The sequence below is a fragment of the Podarcis pityusensis genome (assembly GCF_964106645.2).
Source record: "Podarcis pityusensis genome assembly, chromosome: Z".
Lineage (NCBI taxonomy): Eukaryota > Metazoa > Chordata > Lepidosauria > Squamata > Lacertidae > Podarcis > Podarcis pityusensis.
In genome coordinates, this window is record NC_138044.1 from 16,118,405 (window position 1) to 16,139,806 (window position 21,402).

General features: G+C 46.2%; 1 protein-coding gene across 3 annotated transcripts in view; it reads right to left on the reverse strand.

The window, feature by feature from the left end:
• Nucleotides 1-1,706: 1,706 nt before the first annotated feature.
• GPR107 (G protein-coupled receptor 107) overlaps nt 1,707-21,402 on the reverse strand; it is a 52,986-nt gene continuing 33,290 nt past the window's right edge. The window contains exons 15-19 of one of the 3 annotated variants that reach the window (XR_013981401.1): nt 16,555-16,604; nt 11,656-11,739; nt 9,526-9,650; nt 3,759-5,435; nt 1,707-3,721 (exon numbers count right to left, since the gene is read on the reverse strand). Coding sequence is in view for 1 of the 3 variants with exons in the window: in XM_080989860.1 (XP_080845986.1) it covers nt 5,336-5,435; nt 9,526-9,650; nt 11,656-11,739; nt 16,555-16,604 (359 nt within the window). In the remaining 2 variants the exon portion in view is untranslated. Of the gene's footprint in view, nt 5,436-9,525; nt 9,651-11,655; nt 11,740-16,554; nt 16,605-21,402 lie in introns of all 3 variants that reach the window. The other 2 variants (XM_080989860.1, XR_013981402.1) reach the window with 2 other exon arrangements.

Consider the following 21,402-nt stretch of genomic DNA (forward strand, 5'->3'; position numbering starts at 1 on the left):
GAAAGCACATCAAAGTGCAAGTAGATAAATAGGTACCGCTCCGGCAGGAAGGTAAACGGTGTTTCCGTGCGCTGCTCTGGTTCGCCAGAAGTGGCTTAGTCATGCTGGCCACATGACCCGGAAGCTGTACGCCGGCTCCCTTGGCCAATAAAGCGAGATGAGCGCCGCAACCCCAGAGTCAGTCACAACTGGACCTAATGGTCAGGGGTCCCTTTACCTTTACCTTTATGTGCCCAGTATCTCCTAACCATTATCTAAATCTCCAAGATCCAAGAAAATCAGGTGTCACATCTTGTCACTCAAGCAGTTGAAGTCCTACTTTGTTTTTTCCTGTTCAGGAGGATCCAGTGGCCAGCCTGGGTGAGAAGGTCATCCCACCAGGACGTGAGAAGTCTGTTCTGTGATTTAATGAGGTGGAGCATAATGTATGCTGCCTTGAGCTCCTTGAAGGAAACACCTCTCCTTAGATCAGAGGCGACTCTCTCTCTCTATTGTAGAACTCCAGTTCCCATCAGCCCACCAAGCCTGATCCAGCAGGCACTTCTTACAATCTTATTTCCAAATGCAGAAATTCACCAAACAGGGCAGAAGGGAAGGTAAGAGACAGAAGGGAAGGTGGGGGAGGTTCTTAACACTGCCACTGAAAAGCATTGATTAAAAACTGTGCTGCCCTAGTTCAGAATTATCTGACAGGCAGGAATACAGATGAAGACGCTTATCAGCCTGAAGGAAGGGAGGTGTGCCAAACATCTTGAAATGAGGGCATTTGAGGGGGGAGGAAGACATTACACCAAAGGATAATCGACACACGGATCGTCACAGAATGGTGAGCAACCCAGGACAGACTTAGTAGGATATACACACAAGCATAATTAAAAGGATAATAGAATCATGGAATTGTAAAGTTGGAAGGGAACCCCAAGGGTCATCTTGTCCAACGGAGGATGAGGCTATCAACAGCTACTAGGCATGATCAAAAGATGCAAAGACCCTTCCTTCTACTAAATCAGTCCATTGGGGTCCACCCAGCTCACAGTGGCCAATCAGATGCCCCACTTGCAGGACCTGGGTGAAACAGCAACTCTTCCCACTTGAGATTCCCAGAAAGTGGTGTTCAGAGACATATTGCCTCTGACAGTGGAGACAGAACACAACAGCCCTGCTGGCCCATCTAGTTGAGAATCCTGTCCTCTCAGTAGCCGCCCAGGTGCCTACAGGAAGCCCACAATCAGGATTCAACCACAAGAGGATGCTTCCCTCCTGTGGTTTCCAGCAACTGGTATTCAAAAGCAGAGCAGAGCCATTGTGGCTAGTGGCCATTAATATTCGTCTCCTCCATGCATTTGTCCAATCCTCTTTTAAAGCCATCCAAATTGGTGGCGACCACTGCCTCCAGGGGGGACAAGTTCCATTGTTTAACTATGCACTGAGTGAAGAAGGACTTTTTATTTGTCCTCATCCCTGTGATGCTTTAGTGCAACCAAGAGGGAGTAAGAAAAAAAATCCGAGTCCAGAATCCGGTTTCTCACTGGCTGGACAGATGCTTGTGGAAGCCCACCAGCAGCGCCTAAAAGGAAACCCCCCTTCCTCCTTTAACCACTCCCTGTACTGGCTATAGAATATGTCAATATGAACCATGTCTCTCACAGCAGTTCAACCCAGCCCAGGAGGAAGCCATTTTTTAAATAAAGCAGCCCAGGAGAAAGTTTCCTAGTCATCAAGTCTTTTATTTTGTACATCTCTTCCATATCAGAAAAACCACATTACATAGAGAGAGAAAAGGTCCCCTGATTGGTATTGCCCCCTGCTCCCCTTTACAGAAATACTGCCATTTCATATATCTATTCTGATAAAAGGTTAAAAAACAACAACTTTAAAACATGAAGAGATTCATGAAGGAATACACAGATGTTTGAAGCACCCAATAAAATAAACCGCACACCTTTTTTTTCCTTTTTCTTTTTTGAAAAAAGGATCTATTATTTTAACTTCTAAAAGTTCCAGCAGTGAAGGAACCTGTGACCTTCCAGATGTTATCTGACTCCAACTCCCAGCAGCCAGCAAGGCCAATTATCCAGGGACAATGGGAGTTGTAGTCCAAAAACATCCAGAGGGCTGCAGGTGCAGCCCATGTTACAAATAAATAAATAAATCAGGAATCATGCGGACCTATTTTCTGAGATTAACCAAGTCTCTTTGCTAAGCTACCCAATTGGTCCTCCACCTACACAGGTCTTCAGGTGTTTAAAAAAAGAAAGCAGGACTATCCCCTGGGTTGATGTGGATGGTGCAAGCTCCTTTTTTCAGTGTGAGATGCCAAAATCTCCACTGGGAGTGAGGACACATCTGGTATGAGTGCACTCTGCAAGAAAACATAGGTTCCAGCACAGTCACATAATGGGTTCTAGAGCAGTTGCACAATGGATTCCAGAGAGAGAAAGGAGGAACTGGGAGCGAGAGAAGCTGTTCCTTCTTCCTACCCACCTTTAAAAAGGGATACTTTTTATTTTTTAAAAAGTGGCACAGTCCTGGATTTTGAAGCAGTGGGCTCATCATTTGAAGGGAACACACTGGGTGGAGAAAACTCTCTTGGCTGCTTGTCCAAAAGATTTGGCTGTCAAAGAGAGGAGTGGGTGAAGCACATAGAGAGGAAAGCTGAGCTCATTTTAGGATGAAGATGAAACATCAGTTGGGGGGGGGAGTTATCCACTCCCCCCGCCCCACAAAACAACCTACCCATTTTTTAAAAACATCAATAGTATGATTCAGAGTCGACAACATTTAAAAGCGTCGGGTTTCAACAAGCGGAAGAGTGACTGACTGAGCCCCCCATACTTGTACATGCCAGCTCCTGTTCTGCTGCAGGCCAAGAAACACTTCCCACTCTCAGCCCAATGGAAAGCTCTTGTTCTTGCAATCTCTCCTCTCTTTACAGGCCAGCTGGACCCAAAGGCCTTATAAAGCTTCAACCCAGAGCATCCAACTAAGTAATTGTGTTAGCAGAATGATTTCTACTTGTACAGTAGGACTTTCCCCTGCCTCCTCCTGTGAAAGCTGTGCACTGTCCCCAGATTGGCTCCAGAGGATCAGGGGAATCTCTGTAACAGACTTAGGGGTGTATACTGTGGCGGTTGGGGGAGGATGTTCCAATGGACAAGGAAAAATCCTTCCCATTTGCATTAGCGTTATGTTGCAATCTACTGAGAGGCATGGTTTTTTTTTTGGGGGGGGGGGGTAGTGCTTTTTGTCCAGTTCCTTCATTCTGCAGGAAGGATGGGTAGGTGGAAGATAAGGAAAGGAGTGGGATATGTGGAGATTGTAGTGCCAAAAGATGGCCTCTTCCTCAACTTCAACCCAAACTACTGACGTTGCCATTTGTCCGTCAACAAAACTTCTAATGGGCTGACTGAAGTTGGGAGAGTCTGGCTGGCCGAAGCAAGGTTGATGGCTACTGAATGAACCCTTAGTGGGCAAGCCATACCAGAGCTCAAGATGCTATGATCCTGGCTGGTGGCCCCACCAAATATCTGAGCGGCGGAGTTCAACACCAATGGCATCTTGAGGCTGATAGGGCTGTTCTTGTGGGAAGACGATACCCTGCCTCTCTTTGAGATAGCTTTGTGTGTCCTTCATGCAAACTTTGGGAGAGAGCACAACTTTGGATGAGCACAGAAGACATGTATTGACACTTCTGGACCTGCCAGCTGCTGTTTGAAGAGACCTCACTCACAATAAACAAGAAGAAAGGCTCTTAGGACCGCATGGCTCCTGATTCAACAGCAGGTCACTCGTTGATCCCGCTCTTCCAGAAGCCAGCACATCTAAATGGTAGGATGCAGCTTTTCTTTGTAACCCTTCATACAAACTTATCTTCCTGACTGGAGACCCCAGGCGTCCCTCCAGCTGCCAGGTGAACAAACTCTCTCTCTGCTCACCTGCTTTGCCAGCTTACATTTGCTCTGCCCAAGGGCAATGCAATTTCCACGCATTATCCCCAAGCTAGCCAGGTAGAGAAGGGGGCATTGGAAGAGGAGGGAGAAGGGGTTTTTAGCTCACAATGCATAAGCAAAAAAAGAGAAAAGGCTGATGTTCTCTTCACAGAGTGAAGACAGAATTTCCGTTGTGAGGTCAGAGACCTGCTTGGGCTGTTTTCTCAATGCAAAGAGAGATTTCTTGCACTGCTTGTGAATCACCCCATTTCACATATGAAAGCAAGCAGCAGGGGTTCCTTTCTTGAGAGTATTCCCAAGAATTTGGAGAGCTCGGCTTCACCGATCCTCTAGCCAAGAAACCCTCTAGGAGCAGCTGTTCATGGATCACTCCTTATATGCAGTAATTTATTTGGGGCGGGGATTTGAAACCTGACCTCACCACTTTTCAGCAAAGGGGGAGAAGAAATAACAATAATAACAATAATAATAATAATAATTCAGTGAATATCCCCCCCCTCCATTGCACATATTTGGAACCCCTTGAGGGAACTGCATAGAGTCAAAATGGGACCCAGCATTTTGGTCCACACCATTAAAGAGGGTAGTAAGGAAGCCTTGGTCTCAAAAAAGGAAGAAAAAAGAAAGAAAACATTCCTATTCCTATCTGGAGGCAGAATTCCTATTTGCTCCCCATTCAAATGAAAAAGGGGGAGAGAAAAAGATGCCTAAACTCAGCACAACATTTACAAGTAAACCCCAAAAGATCTCCCCTGCGCCACACCCAACACTTTTAAAACCATTTTGTCAAATCTCCCCAGCACACACAAAAGGTTACACATTGCAGGGAGGGGTGCATGTCAGAAGGCATCATATAAAATATAGATATACATATATACTTTTACATATACAACTCTCACCAGGTTTTTTCACATTTGGAAGTTGTGTCCCAAAGAGCCAAATAGAACCGATGGTTCTATTTTCTTTCTCACAGTCAAGTTTCCGAAAGAAAGCAGGAGGAGCGTTAAAAAACTTTAGCAAAAATGTTAAAAGGTTAAAAAAATTAAAACAAATCTGCCATCACCATAAAACAGGAGAGCTTCCTTGCAAGGCTCTAGAAGAGCCACAAATCCCCAGGACAAATGAATACGCAGGATTGTGATTCTCTCTCAATTTTGCACAGGATTTTGCCCCCACCCACCCCCAGCCGCCCTTTCCCACTGCCCTATGTTCTCCAGTTCCCATATCAGGAAACTCAACTTGCTCCCCTTCTGTTGAGGGAAGCAGAAAATCAATAAATTAAAGTTTATCTGAAAGTGCTGCCTTGTCCTAATTTTGGGGGTGGGGTGGGGGGCGCAGAAGGGAGAGAAGAAGAAACGGAGGTGGTGGTGAAAGTATTGACTCCATCATGCAGCACTCTCCCTCTCGCCTTGGGGCTCCGACGACGAGCCATTGACCACCTTCTTGACTTTCTTCATACCTTCCATGACCCCCGAAGTTGTCACCCTGTGGGGAGGAGGACAGCAGAAAAAATCGCTTAGAGATAAGGCAACGCTTCAGTGCTGTTCTTGCCCCAACCAGGGCCGCATGGCGGGAAGGTTCTCCCCCCCCCCCCGACAACCCATTCCTGGGTGAAAGAGATGTAATTTAGTTAAAAAAGAAAAGAGTGCACATCAAAAAGATGTGGCAATCTGTGGGTTGCCATCAAAAGACTCGCGGGCACATGTGCCACAAGCAAAAGCATTCCCTGCACCCTATTCCCCACCCCTTTCTCCCAGCTGGGATTAGACTCAACGAAGCTGCACTTTACTTATTTAAAAACACCCCCCCCCAAAAAAAAATCTCAAACCTGCGTACAGTTTAAGAAACAAACAATATATCATTAAAATAAATATTATTATTACAATAAGCCTGAAATTTATGTGCGTTTAAGTCTGTACATTCAGCATTATACACTTGGTAAATTATATATTAGAAGGGGGGTGGAAACGGAGCAGGTATCCAGCAAAAAAGACCTGGGAAATCTCACCTGCCATTGAAACCAATCTGTTTTGACAATACACAATTTTGGCTTTAGCAGCCATCTCTGAAACGTAACCCCCACATAGGTTGCAGGCTTACTACACTATTTTTATTATTAACCATTGGCTCTTCACCCTAAGGTCCCACTCTAACCACTACACCATGCTGACTCTCATTTGTATGTTCTTGGTTCTCTGCAAAAATTACACATACCGCAGTTAGCTTCTGCAAGAACCACACACACACCCAGTACTTGTGGATTAGTCTATTACTCCACAAGACAACTTCTGTGGTTTCCGTTGCAACGGGCTACACACAGTGACACCTCTGGGTTGCAGTCCCAAAGAACACATCATCATCATCATCATCATCCAGCTTTGGATTTGTTTTGAAAGCCACTCCTGTCAAGGCACTGCTCCTTTAAGCAAACAGAAGATCAGGCAAGAGTTCTCCAGGTCTTTAGGGGCAAAGACCACCTGAATGAATTCTGGGTTGCATCCAATGTCACCCCTTCTCATGAGTAGAACCACTGAAACAAATGATCATGACTAACTGAGGTATATTGATTTTAATAGGTCTACTCTGAGTAAAACTTTGTTGGCTGCAACTCTCTGTGCCTCCCCCACACTGCATCCACATGGAATTACACCATATACACAATCCTGAAAAATAAATGAATGAATAACTGGAATCTATTTGACCCCAATATTTTGACAGCAACCAGTCAGTGTGCTGCATTGGTTAGAGTGTTGGTCTAAGACCTGGGAGATGAGGTTTCAAATCCCAACTCACAACAAACCTCACAGGATTGTTGTAGGGATTACCGTATTTTTCGCCCCATAGGACGCACCGCCCTATAGGACGCACCTAGTTTTTTTTGGGCGGGGGGAAATAAAGGAAAAAAAATTATTTTCCCCCCAGGCACGGGGCTGGTGCGGGGGAAGCCCGAGCTTCCCCCGACCCCAGCCCCCAGAACAGCCTGCTATCCGCAAGCCTAGGGAGTCGCGCCGGTCTCCCTAGGCTTGCGGACAGCTGTGCGAAGCCCGGGCACGCTCTTCAGCAGGCCCGAGGCTTCGGAATGCAGGCAGCTCTGCGCGATCCTTCAGAGGCCGGCGCGGCTTGGCGCCGGGCTCTGGAGGGTCACGCAGAGCTGCGCGGAGCCCGGGAGCACAGGCAGCTCTGCGCGGGCTCTGGAGGCCGGCGTGGCTTCGCGCTGGGCTCCGGAGGGTTGCGCAGAGCTTCCTGAAGCCTGGAGAGCGAGAGCCTCTCGCTCTCCAGGCTTCAGCGAAAGCCTGTATTCGCCCCATAGGACGCACACACATTTCCCCTTCATTTTTGGAGGGGAAAAAGTGCATCCTATAGGGCGAAAAATATGGTAAATGAAGGAGAGTGCCTTCTCTGTGGCGGCACCTGAGTGGTAGAACTCTGTCCCCACAGAGGTGTGTCTGGCATCTTCACTGCATAGCTTCCAAAGGGTGCTGAAGACACTGGCCTCTTGACACTTGAAGTGTACGTTTCATGACCCGCCTTATATTTGTGGTTATAAGTTGCTTTCAATTGTTTCTAATGTTGTGTTGTACCCCCTGCCACACAGACACTCCCTGGAGACCTTAGGGTGAATGTTGAGCAATAAATTAATAATAATACTGATGATGAACATGTCAATGATCTTTAATGCAATGACCAGGGAGGGCTGCATTGGAGGATTTCGGTCCTTGCTTCCACCACCTTCATAAGCAACAAATGTCCAAGCTTTAACACTCTATTTGCAGCTGGCTCAGCAGCCTTGGAAGAAAAATTCTAACAGGTCAGCAGTCCTGGGAGTTTAGATTTAAAGCTTTTGCAAGACATCTGCGGCATTCAGATGTCTAGAAGAATCCTTCTCGTCAGGGGACATAAAGCCAGCAAACAGATCTTTGATCCTGCTGACAGGGACACAGAGAAGAGCTCAAGAGCATTTCACAGGACAATCATCCCAAGATCCTTTTGGGGAGTAAAGGTGTAAGACTTTAGCCACTGGACAAGAGTCAGTGGAAGGCTGAAACTGGAGCGTGGAAACCACCTCCCACCTTTTTCAACCCAACAGCCACATTTGCTTCAAGGCAACCTTCGGAGGGCCACATGCAAGTGGTGGAAAAGGCCAGAGCCAAAAGCAAGCAGAGCAAAGAATGCAAATTTTGTTTTCACACTGTAGGCTAGTCCCTTTGAAATGCTAAAGAGAACCATTGAGATGCCAGGTGATTTGACAGGTCGGTGGCTCCACCCATCCATCAAATTCAGCCCCCCCCGCCCCACCCGCAGGCCTGCCAATTTATTTTAGATATCTCATATGATTTATATAACCACCTGATTGTAATAAAGCACTGAAGTGTTTTAAGAAAGGTATAAAGCAATTAAACGATAAGCAAACAAAAACAACTATTTAAAACATTTAAAGAAAAATGAAACCAACGTGAAGCTATAAAGCAGATTAAAACACATATCAACGTTCTACACGTCAGGATAGGCTTGCTTTTAGAGATGCCAAAAAGACTAAAGTGAAGGCAGCTGCCAGATGTCAATAAGCAGGGAGTTCCAAAGTGTGGGGTCTGCCACACTAAAAGATAGCTAGATAATGGATCTGGAACCATGTATCTTGGGCAACATGAGTCAAGAACAAGAGCCACCCAAAACATCTAACGTGGGTATGAGAACCTGTGACCTAGGTCTTGTTCCAAGCTCCTATCATCCCTTGACATAGGCCCCACTGACTGGGGATGATAGGAGATGAAGATGTAACCACAACTGGAGCGCCACAAGTTCCCCACTCCTGACCTAACAGGATAGAGCAGATCATGGGACCACCCACCTTGTTAGGAGCTTCTGATTCAACACATCTCTCACCCAATTCCCCACCTTGCTGCTCTATGTAGGCCAGGCTGACTCCACAGGAGCTGGGCAGGAATCCCAATACGCAAAATACTCTTTGGATTGCCTAAAGTAGATTGTAGCAATGCTTCACACATTGCTGCTGCAAATCCTTTCCCAGGTGGACCAACATTCAAAATCACCTGGGTTTGAATGAGGGATCATGTAAAGTTTGTCCCAGATGGAGTCAGCTAAGATTTGGATCATAATATAGCAATTGTAACTGCTCCAATTTATTGGTCTTCCTTTCTAGTAGAAGTCCTGCACTACAAAAGTACCCTTTGGGTTTCAAATTATATATTAATTGCTGAAGTGGTGGGGAGGGAGGGATCATAAGTGACATTAAGGGATGCCCCCTTTCCTGCCATTTCTGCCACTGCTCCAGAGAACATTTCGTACTGAAGGGTTTGAATTTTGGAAAGACAGAGAGTTGGGACTGTATTAAACAGAAATGTTGAGATTGAATCAGTGTCTAACATTGATTCTTCCAGACGCACCCAACAGCAACAAGAGTCACATAATATCTGTTATAAGCAGAATGCACCAAAATCAAGAGACAAATTGCAGAGTCCTAATTTATCTGTTTCCCCCCTTTAAAAAAACTGTACTGTATATAGTAATGCTTAACATCTTAATATAAATTATTACAAGGAAATAGGCCCCTTACACAGCTTCCATGTCCAAGACATCATCATCGTCCTGAGAGAGCTGCAAGTAGGGGTTGTCAGAGGCAGGCCGGAACTTGTACCCGGTGAGGACGAAGAAAACCAAGGTGGCCATTTCATCCAGCAGCTGCAACAAAGAAGAGAGGGGCATTTGGAAAAGATTGCTGGGCAACAGGACTCCCACCCAAATGGGGCTCTTAGTTCATTAAACTCAGCCACTGCTGAAGCTACGATCGATCACCTGTGCTTACATGTGAAGCAACTTTATTCCAAGTGAAACCATTATTCCGTCTAGCCTAGCACAGGTCTGAAAAGCTGGTTAGTTTCGGTGGGTCTGTCCTGAATAGAACATGTCCTTGGGGATCCTGCCATCTTCCATTCTGTGGGCATGACCAAGCCAGCATAGATGTCACTGAAAAAGGGGTGTGAGTATGCTGGGAATGTGGGCTTGGGAGAGCACATCTTTGTTTGAGACTGTCCTGCCATGTGATGCCCAAAATCTTCCTGATGCAGCATTTGTGGAAGGCAATGGGGCATCAAGGCATTGCTCCTGGCGGTCGTAAGCTTACCAAAACTCACGTCCATAAAGCTATAGGTAAGATGTCCAAGAATAAGCCATCATACTGGACAGTGCCACACATGTTCTTGTATGAGGACACAATCATCTTGTGGAGCTAAGGTGGGCATTCTATCTTGTGGAACAGTGTGAAGAGTCCTTTTTGGCTGATGAGGTCAAAGGCCTTCATCAGGTCTATGAAGGCAATGCACAACAGGCCTCTCTGCTCTTTTCTCCTGCAGCTGACACAGTGAGAAAATCGTGTCAGCTGCTGACCTCTGAGCTCTAAAGCTGCATAATGACCCAGGACAGACCCTGTCAGTGAGTGACTGCAATCTGTTGAGAACTACAAGGCTTTTCCCACAGGACAAAGCAAGGAGCTCCCACGGTAGTTGTTGCAGTCACAGCGGTCACTTTAGTTTTTGTAAAGGGTCACAATGCTGGAGTTGCGTATGATTTGTGGCAGGATCCTTGCCCCCAACATTGGAATACGAGGCCGTGGAGGTGTCAAGAGGGAGGAATTGAGGCTGGCTTTCAGCACTTCTGTTGGGAATCCTTCCTGTCCTGGGGCTTTACCACATGCCTGAGAGTTGATGGTCTCTTCAGCTCGACAAGGGAGGGAGAGACATCCAGCTCTTTCAAGACAGGCAGGGTCTGAATGCCGTCGATTGCTGTGTGAGCGGCCACATTTTCCCACCAGTACAGTTCTAGATAGTGCTCTGCCCATCGCTTCATCTGCTTGCTGTGGTCTGTGATGATCTCTCCTGGCAAGGTTTTCAAAGGTGCAGTTTTTCCTGACTGTTGGTTCAAAGGCTTTCCATCATGCCTTTGTACATGTTGCAAGTGTTGCCATCGTCAGCAGTGAATTGGATGCTCTGACACAGCTTTATCAGATGCTGTCCATTAAAAATTTATGCTCCAATCGTAATGTGATTTGTATATCTACTATATGTTTTGGAAAGTTGCCTGCCTGTTTGCTATGCATTTGGACACCTCTTAAGATACTGTAAGCAAATTTTACATGATGGTTCCCAAGACCAACGAGCAGGTTTTCATCTATTTCCTGATAAAATTAGACACCATTTTTAATCGAGATGATGGACCAAACCAATTTCAAAACTACAATGATTCTCTTTTTTGTTTCTTTGACTTTCCAGGTATGAGGCTGTTACCCTTAAGTATTTTTATTATTATCTCTAATGGTTTATGGGTAGTTTTCATTTATTTATTTTCCAATTTAGGGCTTGCTTTTCTTGCTATGTTCCCACCCCGCTTCCCCATAATCTCTCCCTGACCCTTTCTGTGTTCTCAATTAATGTCTGAAGGGCATTTCTTGAATGTGTGTGTTCTCAGATCAATAAAGCAATTACTTTTCAGTCCTAGCGTATAATAACCTGCAGGAAGGAAAAAAAACTGGGGAAAGAGTGGGCGGGGGAACCAACATTTCAGGAAGGGGGGGGAGCATCAGGCTTGAAATATTGGCTACCAGTGCCAAAGCTTAAGAATAGGTTCCCATGATAGATTTATGTTATGTTACAGCATTGAAAGAAGCATGCTGGAGTGGGGGGTGGGGTACCTGGTACAGCCACTTCCACTGGAATGGAACGGCGATCTTGATGAGAATAGCAATGATCCGCGTGAAGTAAATGTAGCACACGATCTGTGAGCAGAGGGAGAGGATCAGAGTTAGCAGTCAGAACGATGGAGACACAGCCCTAGAGAGACTCACGCCCCACCAATAAATCAAAATCTCGCCAGGGATTTGGGGCAGAGCCACAGCGTACATAGAAAGCACACCCAACACACATTTAAAGCGCATGAAAATCAGTGTGGTGCAATGATCAGAGTCTTGGGCTAGGACCTGGGAGACCAGGAATCAAATCCACACTCAGATTCATGAAGCTCACTGCATATGAACTTGCTTCCCAGCCTATAACCTACTTCACAGGGCTGTTGTGGGGATAAAACGAGGAGGGGGAGAACCATGTATACTACTACCCTGAGCTCCTTGGAAATAAGGGTGGGATATAAATGCAATACACAAATAAACAAATGGCTTTCCCGCAAAGAATACTGGGAATGGTAGTTTCCCCATCACATAGCTCAAATTCAGAATTCCCTTAACAAACTACAGCTCTCAGGATTCTTTAGGGGGAAGCCATGTGATTTCAGTATGCAATGGATGGGCTTTCCATGCATCTGTAAGTCGGTTGGGAATGCCTCTCACAAAGGTGGAATTGGAGGAATGGCAGCACTTGATTTCCATCTGATCATTTGAGTCACAGCGAATCAACCTGTTACTAATTTTGATGGATCCCATTTGCGTTTCAATGGGCTGGTGCCTTCTAGGGAAGATAATTACCTCAAGCAGTGACTGCCCAACAAGCATATTCTTCTTCTCCTGCCAAAGAGGCAAGGCATTTGGCAACAGTTATAACTAAAACTCAATGTGGCTTATGGTGTGTGGAGGGGCAGGCGTGGCGGCATCCAAGCAGACTTCCCATCCAGGCACTTACCAGGGTAGGACCAATCTAATAGTCCATTCTCCAGGTCTCTCAGGGTAGCCTGTCCTTCACTGGCAGCTCGGTAGCAGAGCACACACAACGGAAGTTTGGGTGCCACTGAGCTTGCTGAGAGGGTTTTGCACAGGGTTAAAACAGAGCAACAGACTCCCAGATTCCCAGATTGTCCCTGTACCTTTGACCTATGGTGCTAACCTTCCTGTCTCTTTAATGTTAGACTGATACATCCTAGGCTGCATCCTGTTTGCAATTTCCTCAGAAGGTAATCTTTGATCTATTCTGTGAGAACAAAGGATGCAGCATGGCTGTCTTTGTCTTCTCTAGATTAGTGAGTTAGCTTAGAACTTGAAACCATTTCCAACCAAGTGACAAGCTTCCTATAATAAACAACTTTGCTGTTTTCTTACTGTACAAGCATCTCAGTGTGTGTGACTGCAGCAACTGAAGTCTACCCTCTGGCAAGAGACACAAGCCATGCTCTGCGCACTGGAAATTCTAACAGCACATGATTTGCACACAGAAGGTCCCAGGTCCAATCCACATGGGCATTTCCAGGTAGGAGTGGGAGAGGTTCCCTGCCTGAGACCCTGGAGATCTGCTGCCTATCAGCACAGACAATATGGAACCGGGGCTCTTTACAAAGCAGTTCCCCTTGGTCCCTTGCAGATGTTCACAGAATCATAGAAGTGCAGCGCTGGAAGGGACCCAAAGGGTCATCTAATGCAATCCCCTGCAATGTGGATGGACTCCCAACTCCAATCGCTCCCCAGCCAGCACAGCCAATGATCAGGGATGATGGGAGCAGTGGCCCAACAACATCTGAAGCCACCAGTCAGTGAAGAATAAGCATTATTATTTATTAAATTTGTATATACTGCCCTTCATCTGAATGCCACAGGGCAGTTCACAACATTAAAATATAAAACGAAAACAAGTAATAAAACAAAAATACAACAAACCAATAATCCCCCTTCCTCAAACAGATTTAAAAGGACATGGAATGTTAATCAGCAAAAGGACTACCGTATTTTTCGCTCTATAAGACGCACCAGACCACAAGACACACCTAGTTTTTGGAGGAGGAAAACAAGAAAAAAAATATTCTGAATCTCAGAAGCCAGAACAGCAAGAGGGATCGCTGCGCAGTGAAAGCAGCAATCCCTCTTGCTGTTCTGGCTTCTGGGATAGCTGCACAGCCTGCATTCGCTCCATAAGACGCCCACACATTTCCCCTTACTTTTTAGGAGGGAAAAAGTGAGTCTTATAGAGCAAAAAATACGGTAGTTAAAGAGAAACATTTTTGCCTGGTGCCCAAAGATACCATATTTTTCTGTGTATAAGACACCCCCATGCATAAGACTCAAGACTTTCAAACTCAAAATTAAGAAATCGTTATTTTAAACATCAAGCAGAACAACTTTGATATGTTACTAAATATTCAAAGTACCGGCACCAGCGTAGCAACCCCTAAGATCACCCGAAGTTGTTCAGCTTTTTTTTGTGAGACTGCGGAAGTGGTAAGTGAAAAGATTGGCGGTTCCGGCAGCTTCTTCATGGCAGCCACAGGAAGGCAAGTAGTGTTTTTTTAAAAAAACAAAACAAAACAACAACCCTGTGTATTCATAATCCATGTATAAGACAAACCCCTATTTCTGACTAAACAAATTTAGCAACAAACATTGTCTTATACATGGAAAAATACAGTATATAAGGAAGGCACCAGGCAAGCTTCTCTAGGGAAAGACTTCCACAAAGAGGAAGCCACCGCAGAAAAGGCCCGTTCTTACGTTTCTAGCCTCTGGACCTCTCGTGGAGGAGGCACAGAAAGAAGGGCCTCGGATGATGGTCGGTTTATATGGGGAGAGGCAGCCCTTGAGGTATTGCGATGCTAAGCCATTTAAGCTTTATAGGTCAAAACGAACACTTTGAATTGGGCTTGGAAACTAATTCGCAGCCAGTGCAGTTGTGTCAGAATTGGTGTAATATGCTTAAACCATCTTGCCCCAGTGAGCAACCTAGCAACTGAATTCTGCACTAGCTGACGTTTCCAAACCGTCTTCAGAGGCAGCCATACACACAACACGTTGCCATAATCTAACCGAGAGGTTACCAGGACATAGGCGACAGAAGTTAGGCTACTCCTGTCCAGATAGAAGTGCAGCTAGGCCCCCAGCCAAAACTAATGGAAGGCACTCTATGCCACCGACAGCACCTGAGCCTCAAGCAACAGCAATGGATCCTGGAGTACCCCCAAGCTACGTAACCACTCCTTCAGAGGGAGTGTAACCCCATCAAGAGCAGGCAACCTCCCACCCATCTGGTCTAGGGAACTACCCACTAATAGCGCCTCAGTCTTATCTGGATTGAGCTTCAGTTTAGTGGCTCTCATCTATCCCATTATTGCGGCAAGACAATGATCCAGCACATCCGCTGCCTCACTTGCTGGTGTAAAGAAGAAGAGCTATGTGTCATCATCATAATGCTGATAACACATTCCAAAGCTCCAGATGACTCCACTCAGTGGTTTCATGTAGATGTTAAACAGCATGAGGGATATGGAGCCCCATAATGAAGGCTCCATGGAGCTAAACAGCATTCCTCAAGCATCACACTCAGGAAATTGCCATCCAAGTAGGACCAGAACCACTGAAAAGCGGTGCCACCCATCCCTAACTCAGACAGCTGCTCCTCAAGGATCCCATGGTCGATGGTATCAAAAACTGCTGAGAGGTTGAAGAGAATTAACACTGACACATTTCCCCTGTTTCTCTCCTGACAGAGGTCATTCTACAGGACAACCAAAGCGGTTTCTGGGCCAAAACTGGGCCTAAACCCTGATTGAAGTTGATCTAAAATATCAGTTTCCTCCAAGACTGCCTGGATCTGGTCTACCACCATTCGCTCAAAAACCTTACCCAAGAAGGGGAGATTGGCAGCTGGCCAGTAGTTACTCAAGATTTTCCAAATCCAGGGAGGGTTTGTTGAGGAGTGTTTTACCACTGCCTCCTTCAAGCAGACAGGGATTAACCCCTCTAGCAAGGAGACACCTGCCTGGCCCAGCCAACTGTCCCCTTCCTGCTAGTTTTTATCTAGCAGGGACAAGAATGCAAGTGGTCAACCTGACTGATTCAAGCATCTTGTCCACATCCTTCAGCCTTACTAATTGAAACTCATCCAACACAACAGGACTAGACAGTGCTCTGGACACTCCTTCAGATTCATCTTCAGAGTCAATATCCCAGTAGATGCAAGCTATTTTATCAACAAATACTTTGCTAATAAGTTACAGCGAGCTACCACCAGTTCTGCAACCTTCTTCGGGCGAGACAGTAAGAGGCCCCAGCACCACCCAGAAAAGCTCTGCCAGAAAGTACAATGAGGATGCAATTGCAGCAGCAGAGTATGCCTTCTTTGCTGCCTTAACTGCCACTAGATAGTCCTTACCAGTGTTCAACTGCATTGAACTAGTTTTCCTACACTTGCGTTTCAGCCGTCTTCTAGCTTGTTTCCTCGCCCTATGCTCCGGGATATACCAGGGAGCCCAGTGGGCTCCACATAGTGGGAGAGGGTGCTCAGGGGCAATCGTGTCAATGCCCCGAGACATTCAGATGTTCTAGAGGTCAGTTGGGGCTTTGATGGGAGGGCCAGTCATATCAGCCAGAAAATCCTCTAGGGCCATCTGAAAATCCATTGGATCCATGGGTGGGCCATCCTAATAGGTTCTCTGCCTCTGCAGAGAGGGAAGAGTGCCTAAAATCTCAACAGGAGGTTACTTGTGAGATCTCCAAAACATGGCGTCTATTGAAAGAGGCTATGCAGCTGCTTACTCCTGGCCCCAATGAGCAAGCAAGAGCAGTTCAGAAGCAGTGGAGGAGGGTTAGTCAGACGGTGCCAAAGTGTGGGACCAGCAACGAGGACTCCCCGCTCACAGCTGCTCGTGTCAAACTCCTTACCATGACGTAGTAGTGCCGGAACAGCTTCAGCTTTGCTAGGTTAATAGCAGCTGTGGAAAAAGGAGAAAGTATGGATGGTTGAAGACGGGAGGGGCAAGATGGCAAAAGCTTGTCTGCAAAGGGAGAAAAATGTAGCATTTATGCAATTATTGTTGTTTAACCCAAAGGTCTCCAAGAGACTCAAAACACAAACCTCTGAGTTCCATGAGCTCTTCATGAACACACAAAAGTTTTTATTGACCCCTATCCACAACCCACATTCTGAGGAATGCAAGTGAAATGAAGTCAAGAAATATCAATCAAGTCATTTATCAATCATAAATCACCACTGGAATTAGAAAATGCAAAATATAAGGAAGTAGAACAAGTGAAAATAATAGGGTACCATAATACTCTGTGCATGTCCAGGCCCTTGACTTCTTAGGCTCATGGTCCCTAATTAATTTTTTCACACCATACCTTGTAAACTTCTTTTCTATCCATGGCCCTTTTGACCTCTAGATCTTTATTCACCTCCTGCACAATCTCATATTGACCCTGTGGAAAACCCTGCACTTTATCATTTTAAAAAATGATACAACACACCTGCAATTCAGTCTTCTCCAGGATAAACATACCCAACTACTCCTGATAAGACTTGATTTCCAGGCCCCTTATCATCTGGGTCACCCTCCTCTGCACATGGGTGGCTATCAGGCTTAAGAAGATTCACTACCTCTGCACTGGACCACATGCACACGCACGCACACACACACACGCAATCTCTCAGGCCAGAACCTATTCAGAAGGCCAAGATGCAGGGAGGTTGAAAGCCTCGGCTATAAATAAGCCAAAATTCTCTTTCCACCTGCCAAGTTAGCATTTGCTGGCTTCCGCCTTGCCAGAGACCCAAAGCCATGCTGGTTTCAAGGACAAGGTGTTGGGGGGCGGGACATGTGAGAGAGGAGTCCACAGAGTGCGGTGATGGAAAACAAGGCTAGCTGCAGTGCCATCAACTTAAGGAGGGGGAGAGTGGAAACAGAGAAGCCTCTGCTGCAACCTGAAGGAGAGAGTGAAGGTTGAGAACCTGCATTGCTTTGAGGAGGACAGACTCTCTTTGCCACGCAGAACAAAGTCCCTCGAATGAGGACACTGACTGGTCCTGCATTTTATGTTCACTGGGGACAAACCAAAATGGTCATAAGGGTGGAGCAACTCTCTTATGAGGAAACACTGCAGTGTTTGAGACTTTTTACTTTAGAGAAAAGGCAAGCAAGAGACGATTTGATAGTCTATAAAACAATGCGTGCCATAGAGACACTGGACAAAGAAATGTCCCATCCCCCTCTTTCTCTCTCCCTCTCCCCCTTCCTCTCGTTAACAATGGGAGTCACAGACATCCTAAGAGAGTGAATGTTAGAAGGTCCAGGACAGATAAAAGGAAAGGGTTCCCTCATGCGGTGCATAGTTGACCTATGGAACTCACTCCCACAGGAGGCAGTGAAGGCCAACAACTTGGAAGGCTTTGGAAGAGCACTGGGCAAATTCATGGAGAATTTTATCAACAGCTACTAGCCATGATAGCTATGCTCTGCCGTAACGCTTCTGAATATCAGCTGCTGGAAACCGCAGGAGGATAGAGGGCTCCTGTGCTCAGGTTCTGCTTCAGCGTTTTCCACAGGCACTTAGGGAAGCTCACAAGCTGAACCTGAACATGCCAGCACTCCCCCGTTCTTATTCCCAGAAACTGGTATTCAGAGGCTTAACGGCCTCTGGATGTAGGATGTGAGAGCACTGCTGGATCAGGCCACAGACCCATCAAGTCCAGCATCCTGTTCTCAGAGGGGCCAAGCAGATGCCTATTATGGGGAGCTCACAAGCAGGACATAAGTGCCTCCGGCAGTGGAGGTAGCACACATCCATCACAGCTTGCAGCCGTACCCAGCTTTATCCTTCATGAATTTGCCTGATCCTCTCTTAAAGCTGTCTGAGTTCACTTCGATCTGTCAAAAGAAGACGACAGACCCCACACCAGCAGCAGCTAAGGTTCATTCCGGTAAGTCGTGCTGTGGTCATAATGGGACAGAGCCACACTCAATCATAAGGAGCAACATGGTTCCCATGACACATCCTCGCAGGTTAGTCAATGAGCATTATGACGAGGGAGCCCAGAGCCACGGCGCTGGTTGACTGGAAAGGCTAGGGAGAGATCTTCCCCACCCAGGACATGGCTCTTCTTATCGGCACAGCCAGGAACAGCAATCAATGGCAGATGGTGCAGCTGTCACACTTGGCTTGAGGGCATGAGGAGTGTGGGCTCCTGTTGTTCCCCTGACCTTGCCGAGGGCAAAGGGGGCACCAGCCTAACAGGAACCGCCATGCAATTTGCTTACAAAGCAGTCAAGAACTCTCCTGCAGAACAACTGTGAAAAGGGGATAATTTACACCGCACGGGTCTTGCCCGGCACTGCGCAAAGAGAGAGAGATTTTCATTTGTCATTACTTTCAGAGACAAAAAAGAGGCCTCTCTGCATCAGAGACAGAGGGGTTTTTTTTTCAGCCCAAGGGTCACATCCCCTTCCAGTCTAAGTTTCTGAGGGTCACACGCCAACGATGGGTGGGGCCAACAGTAAAAGTGGGTGGAGCAACAAATGCTTTGGGGGTTTTTGCATTTTTTCCCCAAAATAATCCAGCAGTGTATAAGTCTTACAAAATGAATAAAATAGTTTTATTTCATAAAATGTATGCACTGCTTGATTCCAAGGCACCTGCCTGAAATCAACAGGCAGGGAGTTCCAAGATGTAGATGCTGGATTGACAAATAAATAAATAAATGGTCATTTGTTTTAAACATTTTTTTAATGCTATATTTTAAATTGTGACCCACTCCTGAGATGCTAGGGTGAAGCATAGGTAGTAAGTAAAAAATTGTTGTAATCAGGTGCTTTGATTTGCAGTGCTGGCACTGAAGAAAAATTCTGGAGTGAGAAACTATGTTTTTATTCATTGTTTTTAGCTATTCAGTTAAAATGTTAGGAGAAAAACATTTATTCTAAAGCAAGAGAGAGAGCGCTGGATTAAATATAGAGGGTCATGGGGAGAAGAGTGGAACGGTATACCGTGCGGTTATTCTGCATTTTTCTGTCGTTTCTTTTTTCCATTCCCACCTAGCCTCCCAATTAGTGGTGAACTGACTGAAGGGGGATGGGTTTTCTCTCTCTACGCACCCTCTTCTTCCAAACTTTTAAGCATAAAGGAAAAGAGACAGCAGCAGGCCAGAGGGGTGGGTGAGAGAAAATCACAGAGTCCATTTATGACTCAAAGCTACCAGCCCAATTGCCTTTAGCCTCTTATTTTGGGAACATAATGGATTGTGATTCATTTGGTATGCTTAAAAAAGCGCAAGGTGAGGAGATGATAGCTAAAGAACTTGCTTGCCATTTCAAAGGTTGGGGTTTTTTAATGACTTATGTTCCCCTGCAGAAGTAGCTCCTACTTGTTCTAATTTCAGTGTTGCAAGAAGTATGCATCTGAATACCTCCTGCAGACAGGCGGCTTGCATTGTCCTGATTAAACAGGTCCTAGTGGGCTTGTCCAAGACCCACTTGCATGCTCACCTATGGCAAGTGCTGATTGTCTCCAGGGAAGCAGGAACAGATGCTTTTCTAAATGACACAAGAAATTAGCTCCTCCCACTGTGCCCTCTCTTTGGGATTATTGGAGCATTGAAGACCACGCAGACAAGCGTGGCTGGAGAAAAGAGTTTTAAGAATATAAGAAAAGCCTGCTGGAAAAGGCCGATGGCCAATCTAGTCCAGCATTCTGGTCTCACAGATGCTTGTGGGAAACTCACATATAGGATTCAACCACAAGAGCAAGCTCCCCTCCTCCTGCGTTTCCCAGCGGCTGATTTTCAGAAGCATTGTAGCCTCCAAATTTGAGGCAAAGCATAGCATGTGGCTGGTAGCCATTGAAAGCCCTCTGTTAAATCCCCGTCTAAGGCCAGCCATGTTGGTGGCCATCCCTGCCTACTGAGGGAGGGAGTTCCACAGTTTAACTATGGTTCTGTGTGAATAAGCCCCTTCTTTCATCTGTCCTGAACCTTCCAACATTCAGATTCATAAGGTGTCCACAAGTTCTAGCACTTTCTCCATGCTGCACATCATTTTATAAGCTTTTATCGTGTTGTTTCGTACTTGCCTTTTATCTAAAGTAACGTCCCAAATGCTGGAAGCTTTCCCTACAGTTAAGTCACCCCATACCCACTATTTTGGTTGCCCTTTTCTGAACCCTTTCCAACTCTTGCAATATCCTATTTGAGGAGAGGCATGTGCTCCCTTTACCTGCCACACAGAGAGCTTCCTTCAATTCAAATAAGTCACCTTGACAGACACTTTCCCCTCCTGCGCCCCAGCATCATCTTTTACTGGGCTCCTTCCATTTCTCTTTCCCAGCCTTTTCCTCTAATTTTATTGCTTGCCCTTGCAATGTGCCCAGTGGCGCTGAGCAAGGGAAGCACAGAGTTTGAGAAACCAGAGTAGGTGTTCTCTTACATGCAAACACCTCTCACAGTGCCTAGCAGACTATTTTTACAACGCTGAAAGAAGTCAACAGGAAGGGAGAATGTCCGGATGTCACTGAAGATGGGCAGCCTCAGCTTAAACTGGCAAGAGCAGGCATTTTCCAGAATATGCCTGCCAGTTATGAACAAAGGAAGCTGCCAAGTCAGACCACTGGGCTCATCTAGCTCAGTGGTGTCTACACTGACTGGCAGCTGCTCTTCCAGCCCTACCCAGAGATGCCAGGGACTGAACCTTTGGACCTTCTCAATGCAAGGCAGATGCGCTCTGCTGAACAACAGCCCTTCAG